This window comes from Porites lutea, chromosome 2, assembly GCF_958299795.1.
Source record: "Porites lutea chromosome 2, jaPorLute2.1, whole genome shotgun sequence".
NCBI classification, from domain to species: domain Eukaryota; kingdom Metazoa; phylum Cnidaria; class Anthozoa; order Scleractinia; family Poritidae; genus Porites; species Porites lutea.
The window spans coordinates 19866641-19882131 of NC_133202.1; the positions used below are offsets into that span (position 1 = coordinate 19866641).

The 15491-nt window shown below is 38.6% G+C and overlaps 1 protein-coding gene across 1 annotated transcript; it reads right to left on the minus strand.

Moving 5' to 3' along the window:
* Window positions 1-4153: 4153 nt before the first annotated feature.
* On the minus strand, window positions 4154-15442 carry LOC140926715 (transmembrane protein 170B-like). Its single transcript, XM_073376420.1, has 3 exons — window positions 15323-15442; window positions 7094-7264; window positions 4154-5503 (listed from the first exon to the last, which is right to left on the minus strand). The coding sequence occupies exons 1-3, from the start codon at window positions 15354-15356 to the stop codon at window positions 5373-5375; spliced, it is 336 nt and encodes a 111-aa protein (XP_073232521.1). The 5' UTR covers window positions 15357-15442; the 3' UTR covers window positions 4154-5372.
* Between the last annotated feature and the right edge of the window lie 49 nt (window positions 15443-15491).

The window sequence follows — 15491 nt, forward strand, 5'->3', positions numbered from 1 at the left end:
AGCCAACTTTACTGATTAAGTGGTTTACAGAGGGTCCTCTTATAAGTCTAAACTATCAAGCTAAAAATTAATACGTTATTTTAACAAAAAATCAAAGCCTACAAAATATATTTATAAATTACAATATAAAACGCGATAATAACAGGATAGAAGTATGAGTACAAAATAAAATGCTCTATAATACAGGATAGAAGTATGAATTAAAATTTAGCTTTAGATATCCTGCGCCTTAAAGCTGCTAAGGAGGGCGTTTGACTCAAGATATGTCCCAAGGCGTTCCAAATAATATTTGCAGCAAAGTAGAAGCGGAAGATCTTCGAATATTAAGCTTAGATCTAGTACTATAATTATGAAAACTAGTATTAAACAAACATTGACCCGAATGCATAAAAAGGTTAATATAGAAGTAAGTAAAAATCCCGGGGGGGGGACTCTGCATATGAAAGGGGTGGGGATGCTCGTCGGAAATTTTGAATTAAACCCCTCAAGGAGACCGATCTGGGCGTGCCCAAGCTTTTTTTGACCCCTGAAAGAGACCTTGTTAAAACACACATAAATGAGAAAACTTGGATTATATGAATGGAGTAAATAAAAACATATCAAATACATATTTTTATAGTTTTTCGTGAGCAACTCTAAAAGAGACCTTGTTAAAACACACATAAATGAGAAAACTTGGATTATATGAATGGAGTAAATAAAAACATATCAAATACATATTTTTATATTTTTTCGTGAGCAACCCTAAACGAGACCCGCACGGCTAAATATGATGGCGTTTTGCCCAGAACACTCTAAATGAGACCAAAATCCGAAATTTACACCCCTAAGCGAGACGTCGAGCATCCCCACCCCTTTCATATGAGGAGTCCCCCCGCGGGGTAAAAATAGCGGGGTGCTCGGCCCTCCGGCGCTGTAAAGGTTTCCAATGGAGTCTCCCAAGTGCGTCGCTTGTAGAGGCACACAAGGAAAGATCTAAAATTAGTCGTGCAGTCTTACTGTCGAGAACGTGTAATTCAACCATAAAAGTAGTGTTACCCCTGTCTCCCTAGACTAAATAACTGTATCCGGAAAGGCAGGAGTTAATGCGCTGCAAAAGACCTAGGACTTCCTACTCGCCCAACAATGTTCCCAGGGTCCTCTCCTACCCCTCCCTTACCGCTCCCTAAGGAGAGAACCTGGGAACGAGGTTGCATTCTCTCCTTGGGCGGAGAAGGGTGGAGTGGGATCAACCTTGTCCCCAGGGCGCTTTTCCCTGGCTTTAGAGGTTGGAGTGGGATAGGATCATGGGAGTTTACTTTGACTAGGCCAAAACGTTGGAACTCTAGGGAATCTCGGCATTACATTTTTTTCCGATTGACGTAATCACGGAAAATTGGTGGTGCGCAGGATACCCTATCTTATTCCAAAAAAATCAAAAAACAACAGGGATTTTCTGTCTCAATTTTTTTTCGAGTTAATGAAGTATACGGCTCTATACTCAATTTCAGACTATCCTCCCGTTTTTTGGTTAGACTACGAGTAGTCCCCATTTCTCGTCAGGGATAGTAGCTGTAGAGCGAGCGAAACGCGAAACGCTTTTCTCGCGTGGGGTGATTTTCACGCGCGCTCGCGTTTCCCTCGCTGTACTATCCCTGAGGAAAAATGGGGACTACTCGTAGTCTATTTTTTGGTGTAAGTTATGCACTTATCAATTGAAACCCCGACCCCCCCCCCCACCCCGGGCCTATGTGGGGCTATGTGGGGGATTTTTATGGTATTTGAAGTCATGGTTAGCCCGTGGGGGTGAGGGATTTCTCAGGATTTGCTTAGCGTATTCATATGGCAGTCGGGGAACGAGGTGGGGATTTGACTCGTACCTAGTTTGCTCACGGTAATTTCTTCACGTGATCATCGGTATTTTGATGTATCTGGCTTTTAGGTGGTTTTCACGTTACGTCATCGCCGCCATGCTGGTGGACGGTAAACAAAAGATCGCTCATTAGCTGGCTTTGTTTGTCCACCAGCATTTGTTCATTTCACCATGGTTATTTGTGTCTCCCGAGATTGCTTGAAAACCACCTATTGTTTTTCCTTTCATTTCTTTACTGCGATTTTGCCTTGAGCTTTCATGGTTCGTTGACTCGAAATTGTTATTGTTATTCAAAACTTCTCAAACAATGCAGATACACGCTCCTCCACTTATTATAAAAGGTGCTCTGTCACGGCTATCTGGTTCATTTTGTTAATACTGCCAGTTACGTGGTCCCTATTCGCTTTTGAGCGTTACATTGGCAAAGAAATGAAGAAATCAAAGCTTCGTTTCAAACAGATGTTTCTCCCAAGCATATCAAGCGTTACGAAAAAAAACAATGAACTTTGAAAAACTGTTAGGTTAACAAGTTTTCAAAAACCACAATTTCAATCCGTTTTAATCCTCTTCATGTTTTCCCATCTGTACCTTCTTTTGTATTTGCTGAGTCATTTATACCATCTTTTAATGTCTTAAGCGGTTATTTTTATGTTTCACTCAATTTGGTGGCAGTTCCCACAGCCTACATTTTGGTAAATTTCGTGACACAGCTAGTTTAACCTCTAGTGTTGAACCCATGTGGTTTCTGAAGTTCTATATTTCCTCATTCTTTAAGTCAAAATATAAAATATAAAAGAGGACTTGGTTGGGGAGTGGTTCTGTCCATCCTGTACTTTGGCTCCCTGATGCATACCGGTATCCACGATATATCATATTTGTATCTTGGTCTGTTATCATATTTGCCTTTTTGCTCTAGTAAATTTGTCAATAAAGAAGTTGAAAATTCGAACGAAATGTTAATGAAGTCAGTCAGGGAATTAAAAAGGTCTCCCCACCTGCGTGGGGGTTTTACCAGTCAATATGCCCCAGTAGGGTGGGAGTTTGCTAAGATTTGTTTCAATTGATAAGTGCATTAGGTACCGTTCCTAATTAAGGTGCTCATAACGTAACAACATGATCTGAAATACCACTGAGTAAGTGCCACGGCAGTTTTAACTACGGTCGAGTTATCGGGAGTTCGAGATATCGGGAGTTCGAAGAAAATAGCCGAGAGGAAGGTAAAAAACAGTTTTTACTGCACAGTGAACATTTTAATCACATTTAATCGTAGAAATGTCACGTGAAAATTAAAAGATACTTTTAGATTATAAATCAGAAGGTAACGTAACAAAACATAGCCTAAACAGAGCATGCGTTTACTGTTAGACTATGTTTCGAGAAGAAAAGCTGCTTTACGTTCGCCTGTGACAATCAACATCAGCCTCCACTAGTGAACTATACTCCTACAACTCGTCAACAGGAAATCCAAAATTCAATGTTTTGGACGCCAGTAGACGGCTTTTTGCCCGACTTTTTAAGGGCTCAAAACATGGTTCGAGTTATCGAGGGTAAAATTATATAGAATATGACCTGAGGGGAAACAATTGGTTCGAGTTAGCGGGGTTCGTGTTATCGAGGGTTCGAGTTACCGAGGGTAAAATTACAGTGAATGTATGACGGAAATCCAGGGAAAATCGATTTTGGTTCGAGTTAGCGCGAGGTTCGAGTTAGCGAGGGGTTCGAGTTATCAGGAGTCAACTGTAGTGGGTTGGGTTCTCGCACTTTCGACTTTTCATTTTTTTTGCACTGTGAAACACAACACAAAATCGTTTTTTGAAGAAAAGTTTCGGCTTTTTCCTAATTACTGAATTTATTCAGTTTTTAAAATACTGGTATTTATGATAAAAAATTTCAGTCTCTCTTTGTTTTCGAAAAATCCTCGTCCACAAGTTGCACTTTTGAATCGTTTTTGGTATTTTTCTCAGGATTGGCCACAGAGAATTCATGTATATACTGAATCCTAAATTTTTCAATCAAGTCCTTTGTAACGATCGACTATTTGGCAGACAATTTTGTCCCCGCCGTGGACCTTGCTTCCTTGTCACATGTTCTAACATGAACCTTCAAGTTCTTCGTTGACTTGGCATGGTTGTTGAACTCTGTCTAGTTGTCAATTTGACCCTCTTGATTTTTAACTCATGGATGACGTAGTCCTTCCATGAGCTTTTGGAGGCACTCGAGATCACTCACTCACTCACTCGACTCTCATTATTTTTTTCATTCTTGAACTTTGTTTAAACATTTTACTCCTACCTACCCTACCAAGTATTACTATTGTTCCAAGTGCTTTAAGCGCATATGTTTGACAGATTCTAGCAAGTAGAAGAAAGGATTACATTTTAGCCAAATAACATAGAGTAGATGCGATCAATTGAGTGTGAAAGAGCTATCGTGTTATCGCGGCCTGAAGATGCATGGGAGTACGTTCAGCAACGGCTTCAGCAACAGCTAATTTCTCTCTGATGTTATTGAAACTGAAAATAAAGAAAGTGTTATTTGTAGACCGCCATGTCAAATACAAACATATTAACGAATGTTTAATGACAAACAGAAAGGTTTTTAACGCAATATTAGACTGAAGAAAACTAAGAAACAGAAAACTACTGTTTGAATTATTTTGGGAATTTCCGGTTGGCTCAAACTAGTCACGTTATTATTTCTTGTTTTAAAAGGTTAACTTTCCCATTTTTGTTCACTAGTAGAAGTTACTAAAAGATTAAGTCATTATTAAGTCCTATTAAGGATAGTTTGCTTGGACGTTAGTATTTTCAACATCTCCTCATGTCTGTTTTCATCCGTCCACATCCAGAAAAGGAAAATGGGGTTAATTCTAAAAAATGTCCACTGTGGAGAGCATTTTTTAAAAGATGAGTATTCGGTGGCCTTTTCATTGTATACGCATGCGCATGGACAAAGGTCTCATCCAGCAAAAAAATGTCCGTTTTTCAAAAATTATGGTCACGTGAGTTGGACACCTCGTAGCTGTTATTTGGAACTGACAGTACTATATATAACAATAGTAATTTAACGTTTATTGAATAAAGGTCGTATCCCAAAAAAGTGAGTATTGTTTTGTTATTAACAACAAAATTTTAAGAAAAAACATCATGATAAAGGAAACTATTAAATATACCCTACAAAGCCAATAGAATGATGTTACAATTTTCATTAAAAAAAAATTCAATAAGTTGCGAAATGAACTGTGACAGATTTAAAATGTAGTTTACAAAGGCAACCTACTGTTTTTGTCACTACCATTGAGCTTAAATTGTTTGGACAAATGGCTCACTCATCCTTTCTTACTGCAGGAGAAAAAACATTGGATTGTCAGTCATGACATCCAACAGCAATCTAAGTCATCACCTTCTGAAGCCACACAGACTGAAGTTAAGCTGTATATTGTCATGTAGGATGACTTTGACAAGACGACTGGAAAAGTAAGTTTCTGGATAATTAGATAAATTGACAAGATCTCGAAAGATCACAATGTTGCTAGCACTCGTGTGTATGACACAAGAAATCCTATGAAAGCTTGTCCAGCACCCCAAAGGAAAGAGGCATATCGTGGCATAGTGAAATGTGCTGTTTGATAAACTGCTGCTATAGTAGCACCTACAGAAAAAATAAAGAAACAAATTTTATAAGTCATTAAGTAGCTTGAGCGCAGGACTGTTGTTGACATTTACTGACATTTCAAAAACCTGTGCGGTAGTCATCATTAGGGCCATTTAAACGAGGAAAAATAAGACGCGTCTTACATAAGACGCTTCTTATTTTTCCTCTTATAAATGGCCCTAATGTTAAAATGAGTTGTGTATCATCAGTTGATGGTATTAAATTCTGGTAATTGAACAGTCGTGATGTTAAAAATGGAGCTGCCAAAAACTCGAAGTTATCAGTAATGTTTCAAAAACTCGCAGGAGTGTATTATCAGGTAATTTAAAAACTTGAGGCAAAGCTGAGAGTTTTTATAGCCTGCATAGCAGGCATCGAAAGGGGTAGGGGATAGGGGATAGGGAGGAAGGGAAAAAGGGGAGGGGGAGGGCTCCCTTCCCTTTTCCCTTTCTCCCTCCCCCTTCCCCCTCCCTTTTTTGCACCTGCCACGCAGGCTAAGTTTTTACACCTGATAATACACGACTGCGAGTTTTCTGGGTTTATTTTGGCCTAAAAAATTGGACGTTAACTTTAGTCGTGTCCTTATTAAATATAAAAACATTCATTAAACAATCTTTTGTTTTTCTTTATGAATTATTAATGAGTTTTTGCAGTGCATGTACAGACGTATCATTTCATTATTTATTTTTTCTTGTTTCAGGCGGGCGAGGCAGGTGTGGAGGGCAAGATATGTGTGACGGAAGAGTTTCGTCTTCCATCCTCCCATCACACGTATCTGGTGCTCCACACACACAGGTAAGCTGTGTTGACTTTGGAACTGGGAAGAAAGACAGGTTTATCAAGATCAAACATGTCTCTCTCTTTTTGAACCATAGGGGCTGCTTGTTTATTACCTGTGAGTGGGGACCGGCCATTTTGAGAAAGTTAAGTAGATTTTCAAACTGATCCCCTAATTTATACTTCCTTTTTTAAATATGACCACCCATGACCACCTGGTTGCTGTGGAAACTATGAACATTCTACCTACAAATTGTGCTGAAGTTCACCACAAACTTAATCTACAGTCAGGTCTATAAGATCAGTGTGTCGGTACTTTTATGGCTGTTATATTCAATTTCAATTCACGCTTGTTACTACTTTGAACTACTATCACAAAATTTATTAAAATGACCCCCCAAGACCAATCAAGATTTTGAAAATGACCCCCCAGCAAGATGGCTCCCCCCCCCCAACAGTTAATTAACGACAAGCCCCATGCATATAAACCTACAACTAGCACATGATTGTGATAAGAAAACCAGTGTCCGTAAGGCAGGGTTGGCAATATATGGAAGTTTGTGACTTGGGAAACAGAAAGGTGTTAATTGTCCATATAAACTGGTCTCCAAATTAAGCAGGTAAATTTTAGGAAAATTAACGAGCTTTTTGTCAAAGAGAAAGTCCAAGCACAAGGATTTACATTTACAGCTGAAAAGTGGTTGATTGCAGGCCTGCCATCAACAAATTATTGAACATAACAAAATTTTTGAGTTCCAAGCACTTCTATAATGGCTTAACTTGAAATTTACTTAAAATACAGTTACTCACTGGTGATGACACCTCCAGTCACAGGATAAAGAAAACCAATGAAGATTACTAGCAAAGGCAGGAACACTCCACGAGAATGCTTCCGTAATGCAAGAAAAGCAACACTTGCTGAAATACAGTGGATGAATACTGACGTCGCTAAACACCAAAGAAAAATCTGATACCACATTTCTAATATACAGGGAAAAAAAATTAGTACATGTTGCAGGTGATAAATAAATCATTTTAATATTTTGGATGTAAAATTTCATTGTCATTTTACAATTTTACAAGTAAAATTACAAAATTGCTTTGGCAACATAATCAATGGCATCCAAATTTTAAAAAGAGATGCCACTGGTAAAGATGCAGCACAAATTCTAACCATAAGGTCTTGAAGTAGGCAATTGATAAAAATCGGTATTTTACTGGAAAATGCAATTTTGTTGTTGTCCTGGGGTGGGGCATTTGCACACTACAGTAGAACCCTGATAACTTAAACTCAGATAACACAAACTCCCCGCTAACTCGAACTAAGTCTAATTTCCCTTGGATTTCACCCCACTTTTCAGTCATTTTTATTCAGTTAACTTGAACTTGGATAACTCAAATTCCCCACTAACTCAAACTAAATTTCATTTCCCTTGATCATAAATTCACTGAAATTTACCCCAATAACTCGAATTCTTGTTCTTGTAACTCCACTCAAATGCCATCCCATTAGCTCTTCTATCTGTATATTGATAAAAACCCTAAAACTCACCCTGGTCAACAATACATCAATTTTCTTTTAATTGGTGCAATGGGTTGTTCCAGAAAAAATTCACACCCCCACAATGGAAGGCAAGCTGGAAAATCTCACGGAAGGGGGGGAGGGGGGTCAACCGCTCTGGAAATCCAGATGGGAGGGGGGCTCTGAACCTAAAAATACAACCTCAAGAGTTACTTTTGATTTCATTGATGTTTCAGTCGCATTAATTGATAAGTTTTCAACAAATTTGTTGCTTTGCATTTTCAAATTTTATTATTCTTTCAAACTACAGACCTCTTACCACATTTATTTTAAGTTTCCATCCATAGGATCGCCTTCATTACTTTGTAGAGGGGACATGTGATAACTTGAAGATATCGCATAATTCATAAAAACATTCAGTTCAAGTAAAGCAAACAATGATGATTACCTTGAATTAAAAATTTTTAAAAGGTCAATGTTTTTTCTGGGTGGTTTACCACTAAACATGCCTTACAAGTAAGCATGGTTTTGTGTGATTGTTTGGCGGTTTTTTATGGACAAAGAAGAGAACCTCTTATTCGAGTACAAATTTAGTTTTGAGCTTTATTGTAGTATATATTGCTGTATATTTTGCCTGGTCTAGAAAGAGAGAGAGAAGTTCACTCAAATGTGAGCTAATTTGCCAAAAGTGTAAGCCTGTTTAAGAAGATGTGAAACTGTAATCTTAACTTTCACAACAAACACAGAATTATTCACAGAAAATTGAGGCTTATTTAATAAAAAGATCATCTAAGCGCCTAAAAGAATTCTTCTACATCGGAAATCCGGATGGGTGGGGGGGGGGGGGGGGGGGTCTTTAAACTTAGAAATCCCGAGGGGATTACATTACGGGGGGAGGGGGGTGGATTTTTTCTGGAATGACCAGATCATCACATTTTATCATAAAAATACCTAATCATGTTACTGTAGTCATGAAAGATATTGTTCATCGTGGATAATATGTATGAAGGGTTTTGCTTGTAGATCATGATTGTCACATAAGTATTGATCGCGACATTTTGACTGCGCACTGCAGGTCTTCATCAGGTGATTGTGTTGATTTACTGAGTAGAACTATTTGTACGACCGTGGTGGTAAGTGATTGGTGTTTTTAATAAACCTCGCTCACGGTTGGTGGGTTTTGATTTACCTAGTAGAACTACCATGAAACCTCTATTTAGCGGACCCCAATTAAGTGGACACCCTCTATTAAGTGGACACTAAGCCGGGTCCCGAAATTAACGTCTTATATTTCCCTTTATAACGAACCCCTATTGAGTGGACACCTCTATTAAACAGATGCAGACACTAAAAATTTATAAATTGTATATTTGGCTAATTTCTATTGTTAATAACCTCTATTGAGCGGACACCAGACTGAATTGACAATAGTAGTATTGGATCATGTCCTTGAAATATGTACTGTAGTCGATTAATAAAGATAAATGAATACATTTAGCTGACAATAAACTGTAGATTAGACCGAAAGATTTGCACAAAAGTACAGCACAGCTTCCTTAACAAGATGGAACTTTATGACAGTACAGAGTAACCGTTGAAAGTTAATCAGTGACAAACATTGCACAATTTTTATAACCTCTATTAAGAGGACACCCTCTATTAAGCGGACACTTGGGAAGGTCCTGAATCACTGTATTTGTACCACCAAGGATGTTAGTGATTGGTGTATCATGAACCCTGCTCATGGTTGGTGGGTTTCGATCCAAAGCATTGTTGGAATTATAAGAGGAGGAAACGGTTCCCTCAGCAGTCCATTGTGGTAGTGATTGGTTGCCATGTTGTCTTATCATAGGTATCCACACCTCGGGAATCTGAATTCCACGTTCCTGTTGATGTTGTAACGGTGAAGTCTTATGTAAATACTCTCTTTAACTCTGAGAGTACCAGTGGGGTTCTCAGTTAAAATTATAAACTTAACCTCATCCCAGAGCAGATAATGCCCAGACTTTTTGGTATGTTCAGAAACGGCTGAAGTTTAGTTTGTAAAAGCCATATATCCCTACACTGCCCTTTAATTTGTTCATACATGCACCTTCCCATTTCACCAATTATGTATACTTTGCCACATTCACAAGGAATCTTATACACAATTCCTTCTTGTTTTTGTGGATTAATAGCATCATTAGGTTGCACTAAGTGTGATCTCAGTGTTGTATTGGACTTCTAAACTCATTAATAATTCATAAAAGACAATACAAAGCAAATTAATGTTTAATGAGTGTTTAGAAATCAGATGAAAAGCTGCTCATTTTTGCATCCTTAATTTCTCCTTCTAAAATCATTTGTTTGAGAAGTAATATCAAGCATTTGACACAGTGTTTCATCACCAGATGAAACACCTTGAAGTTCATCAAAAATACTCTACTGCGCAATGTATTTTCAACTCTCTTCTCAGTGTTTCATCTGGTGATGAAACAATGCGTCTCACGCTTAATATATAATGCATCAGTCAATTGTAGCTGTGCCCAGTCCCCCATTTGCCTGCCTTGTCAGTCAGGGAGTGGGGTAGCAAATTTTGCGCTGCCAGAAGATCAGGCATTTACCAACCCTGGGCCACCCCCAAGCTTTTGACACACACATGGTTTCCTATCCAAATATAACTACACAGAGGACTTTACTGGAAAAACAAGCAAATTGGCCCATCTGTTAAGGGTTGTAATGGCATTTTCTCGATCATTTTATGCATGCGTTTCTTCACTGCTTATCAAGCCAGAATTACATAGCGAAATTGGGAGCTTTTGACATGAATCTACATTTTTTGGTTACTGAATCAAATTTCTGCTGAAATTATTTAAAGAACATCCTCTCATATTTATAAAACTTTTCAGAACAGATAGCATTACAGCACACTATTAATATTAATGTCAATAATTTTATAACGATACAAAAACCATAAACTGGTGTCGTCGTGGTGTGAAGTCCTAATTAGAATAGCGCTACTGTAAAGGGAGACATAAATTATTAAATAAAAAATTGCCCATTAAAATGCTTAATATATAGATTAGCCAGGGCTAAAAGCGAAGCTCCTATTAACTCGAATTTGTACAGTAGATTAGGCCTGGAAAAAAAATTCTTGGAAAACAAATCAGGCCGAATTTTTTGCATTCGACAAGTTTATAATTTACTTTACAAAATCTTGCCAACAAGTCTGGGGACGGGTAAACCCACCTTTTATACATCACATCTGAGGTGAAACAGTACCGTGAGGTGCTGTTTTTATCATACAGACCTCGGACAGAATGCAGTATTTCACAATTTTGCAATACCAATTGCACTCATTCAATATTCAGGACGATCAAAGCACCCGTGTGCCTTTACCGAAACCGTTAAAAACAATTCCAAAATCACCTATACGGCTAGCCAGTTCTCACCTTTGGCAGGCGCCAAAGTCGACTGTTTAAATCAAGATTAATATCTAGAGTTATACGCTTCAACATGGTAAAGAATTTATTATGTTTATTTTTTATTTAATGGTTTTATAACGATGTGTAATCCTCTTCGTTTGATATGCGTGGCATTTTGAGTACTCCTGCAAGCGATGTTCATGAGCGCCTGAAACAAACGGCACAGCGATTAAAATTTCAAAAGAGACTACTAACAATCAATAAAAAGAAAACAATTCGGTGAAACATATACAGAGACAACAATTTTCATTCATGAAGACAAGTATTAAAGTGTCTCTGAAAATCCTTGTTTATGTTTTAAGCCTGCTTCCAGGTGTTTGCTTTTTTCAAAGATGAACTCGAGGCAAGAAAATCGCTCAAAGCTTTCTTTTAAAGCCAGAATTATAGCTAAATATTCTTTGGAACGTTTTCTTTCTGTTTGTTCTATAAGCATATAATCAAACCTGATACTCGGTCAGATTATTGTCTCAAATCTTACAAACGTGCATAAACTAAATAGTCGCATAAACTACGCCCGACTTTATTAAATTAGATATAAAAGACAAACATCAAATACAATAATTACTCAGGCTTACCATTCGAGATGCACTGAAAACTATCAAGTAAGGCCAGGATCGCTTCAGACTTTTCAACCCTCTTATGCATCAAGCAAGGTGAAAAACAAAAACGATGCCATGTGAAATCAGATTTCCGACTTTGACCAAAAACCCAATAAACAAACTAGCTATGAATAACTGAAGACTCTTGATAGCAGCAGAATTTCATTTTGTACATTCAGTGAAAAAAGACAGTTAAAAACATCGCAAGTTGACATAAAACTCTGTCAGCTTCAGCTATCAAAGTAAACAAGTTTCAAAATGCTGCATAAATTTTCCGCATGAACTCACCTGTCAAATTTTGACCAATCAGAGCATAAAAATTGGACGTAGAGCGTGACCAACGCGTGACCTTAGTGACAAAAGTCAAAAGCAACAGGCATGTCTTCCCTGCCTGTAAAAACTGGCTGATTTTAGCTTCTGAGGTCAGTTTGAAATCAAAATTTTAATTGTGTGGCACATATAAAACACAACATACTTCATATGAATTAAAAAACATTTAACTTGAGCCTGTGATCATTTGAAAACTAGTAACTTGTCAGCGGATAACTTCAAAAAGGATACTCGACCTCGATGGGTTGACACCTGAGCCCGCAATACAGTCAGGTGATACTGGTCAGCGGGTGCCCTGTTTTGACAGCTGTCAATTGATCAGAACATTGATGTACAATATGTCTGCAATATCAGTCTTCCTGTGCTCCCAAACTAGCTAGAAAGCGTGAGATTGAACATGGGTTGCCCTGTGGTGCGGACGGACAGGCGGGTGGTGTACGGTCACGTGATTACCAAATTTTCTGGGATGGGTAGATTTACTTATCCATGGTGCTCCGCAGGCGCCCTTCTTGCGCCAGAGCTCCGCTAAAATGGCACTACTTGACTGTGCGCTCAGTGAAAACTGTTGCAGTGTTGATAGAGGACGGGGCATTTGCCCTTTCTTTCATCCCTACCCCGGGGGATTTGACAGCTCAAGAGTCCCTGCCCCCAGGAATTTACCATCCAAGGCAAAAAACAAACGCTAATGCCCAGGGGCTGGGGGGGTCAGCCCAGGAAGGGGGCTGGCCGCTGCTGGAATTGACTGATGCAAAACAGATCGTATGCCATGCTGTTGTAGGCAACAATGAAGTGGTTCAGATAACCCTTTGATGTATCGTGGAACCGCTACCTGGTTAGCTCAATGAGATAAGCTCTGGTCTACTGAGTGGGAGGCTGTAGGTTCAAACCCTGGCCGGACCAATCCCCAGGGTCTTTAAATAACTGAGGAGAAAGTGCTGCCTTTGTAATAACATCTGCGAATGGTTTGACTTTCTAGTCTTCTCAGATAAGGACGATAAATCGTAGGCCCCGTCTCACAAGCCCTTGCATATGTAATAAATCTGTGGGACGATAAAGAACCCACACACTCTTCATAAAGAGTAGGGCATGTAGTGCCCAGTGTAGTGGTCTATCTCACTTTCACACTCATGTATGAGGGCATCAAAACTCATTCCTTCATTACTTGTGAACTGCACCTTAAGCAGTCTGGCAAAGTCCCCAACCAGTGTTGTAAATTATCCCTGAAAAGCCCTGAGGGGAGTGGATAATATGATATTTACATACATTTACACATTACATTTGCATTTACATTTATATACATTTACACTTTACACATTTGCTGTAGATATAATTTAAGTTGTAGGTTCTTCATTTAGATGCCTGCTGATTCTTGGATTTCATAATGTTAGCTACAAACAAATAGGGGTACCCATTAGAGACAAGGACAGAGGATAAATGCTTCTTCACAGGAAAAAATAACGGATTCCCATTTTTGGATATTTTAGGGTATTTAAAGAATACCCATAAAAATCCCAAATTAGGCAAAGTGAGACAAGTCCCAACCAGGGAATTCCCAACCAAGTTCCCTGATTGGGACTTGTCTTACTCTTCCAAATTTGGGATTTTGGTGGGTATTCTTTAAATACCCTAAAATATCCAAAAATGAGAATCTGCTATTTTTTCCTGTGCTTTTCCTCAGAGATAACTGATGGTTTGGTGATCATATTTTTCGATCGATCGATCGATGTTACTGTTCCTGATGAAGTAAGTTAAACTTGTACTGCACTGTACACTGAAGTGCTGAAAAATCAGTAACTAACATTTTTTAATAAGGCAAATTGAATTCTGCAATCGACCCTGTTAACTCGAACCCTCAATAACTCAAACTGTTTATCGCTTCCCTTCAGAGTTTGCCAGTTACTGGGGTTCTACTGTATTTAAGCCCTACTGTGGGGCATTTGCAGCTTTTTCAATGCCTGACAAAGGGTGAGGACAAAACATGGCCCCGGGTCCATGGATCCTCCATTTTGGAGTGGGTCCATGGACCACTTATATGGACCTGGCCCATGGTCCCCCTGTAATGGACTGGATCCATGTCCCCCTCAAAAAAAAAATTAAAGAAGGAGAAATGAACAATGAACATGGTGCAAATACATGTAAACAGCATCCAACAATGTTATATTTAGTTTTATAGTTGAACGGCTTTCAAATAAATAACTAGAATAATAAATGTACATGGTGTATATTTTATAGGTAAAATCTGGGATCAGCCTAGGTTAAATGTGTACACAATATTTTTGTCTTAATTGGGTATTACTATATAAAACAATTTTATTATTGATTTCACCGATCCAGAGATGACAGAGCAAAAATTTGTTGGGCGGCCACTGTCAAAAAGTTATTTTGAGCCCTGTATCTGGTTTATTACAGCTGTATTTATTTTGTCGACAGTGTGTTTATGTATCTACTGTCACACACGGGGAAATTTCTTCATGCTGCAGAAGCTATTTCTCAGGTAACAAAATGATCCAGAACGAAAGACAATTTGACTGTGTAAGGAAAAAAGACAACAGCAAAAAGAAAAATATATCCACAAAGCTGAGCAAACACTTACCATTAGAGTCATACAGCCAGGCTGTAAGCATACATCTTTAGCTTTTTGTATATCACGTAAGCAGGTGTAAATATCAATTATCAACACCTCCAAACCTTATTTTTGTGCTATTTTTGTAGCTTGAAGCTGGCCATAATGTTTGTCGATCATTTCTACTTTAAACCCGTTCTTGAACAAAAAGTGTCCATGGACCCGGTCCATTACATGGGGTCCATGGATGGTCCAGATAAGTGTTCCATGGACCGGTCCAAAATGAGGGTCCATGTTTTGTCCTCACCTCCCGACAAATACCTGGGGAGATGGGCACCCTTGGCATTGACTGTCTGAGCCATTCGCTAATTAAAGCACAGGTATCCCAAGCTCACAATTAGTGAGAATCGCTGAATCACTGATCCTCACTCGTGAGCTTGCGGTACCTGTGATTAAATTTCAGTTACAGTTTTGAGTTAATAATTAATTTACTTGAGGCTGGGGGTGTGCAAAGAACTTAGATGTGACAAAAACTTATGTATTGGGGGTAAGAAAACTCACCACCAAACGATCGTAAGGTTCCTTGAACATCCATTCCAACCAACTATTATCTCAAGCATATAGTTTAACTGTCAAAAACTTCCAAAGCAACTATGGCTATCCTTTTCAAAACTCTGCATCACATGCTACTTCATGTAGGAAGCCGCGAAGTAAACATAGAAGACCTGAT

What these genes read in the sequence shown, in the direction of transcription:
- LOC140926715 (XM_073376420.1), bottom strand. Translation starts at nt 15,356, where the DNA reads ATGGATGTTCAAGGAACCTTACGATCGTTTGGTG. An exon ending in AACCTTACGATCGTTTGGTG is followed by an intron (nt 7,265 to 15,322) that starts GTGAGTTTTCTT and finishes CCTGTATATTAG; the next exon opens with AAATGTGGTATCAGATTTTT. An exon ending in GACTGGAGGTGTCATCACCA is followed by an intron (nt 5,504 to 7,093) that starts GTGAGTAACTGT and finishes TTTTTTCTGTAG; the next exon opens with GTGCTACTATAGCAGCAGTT.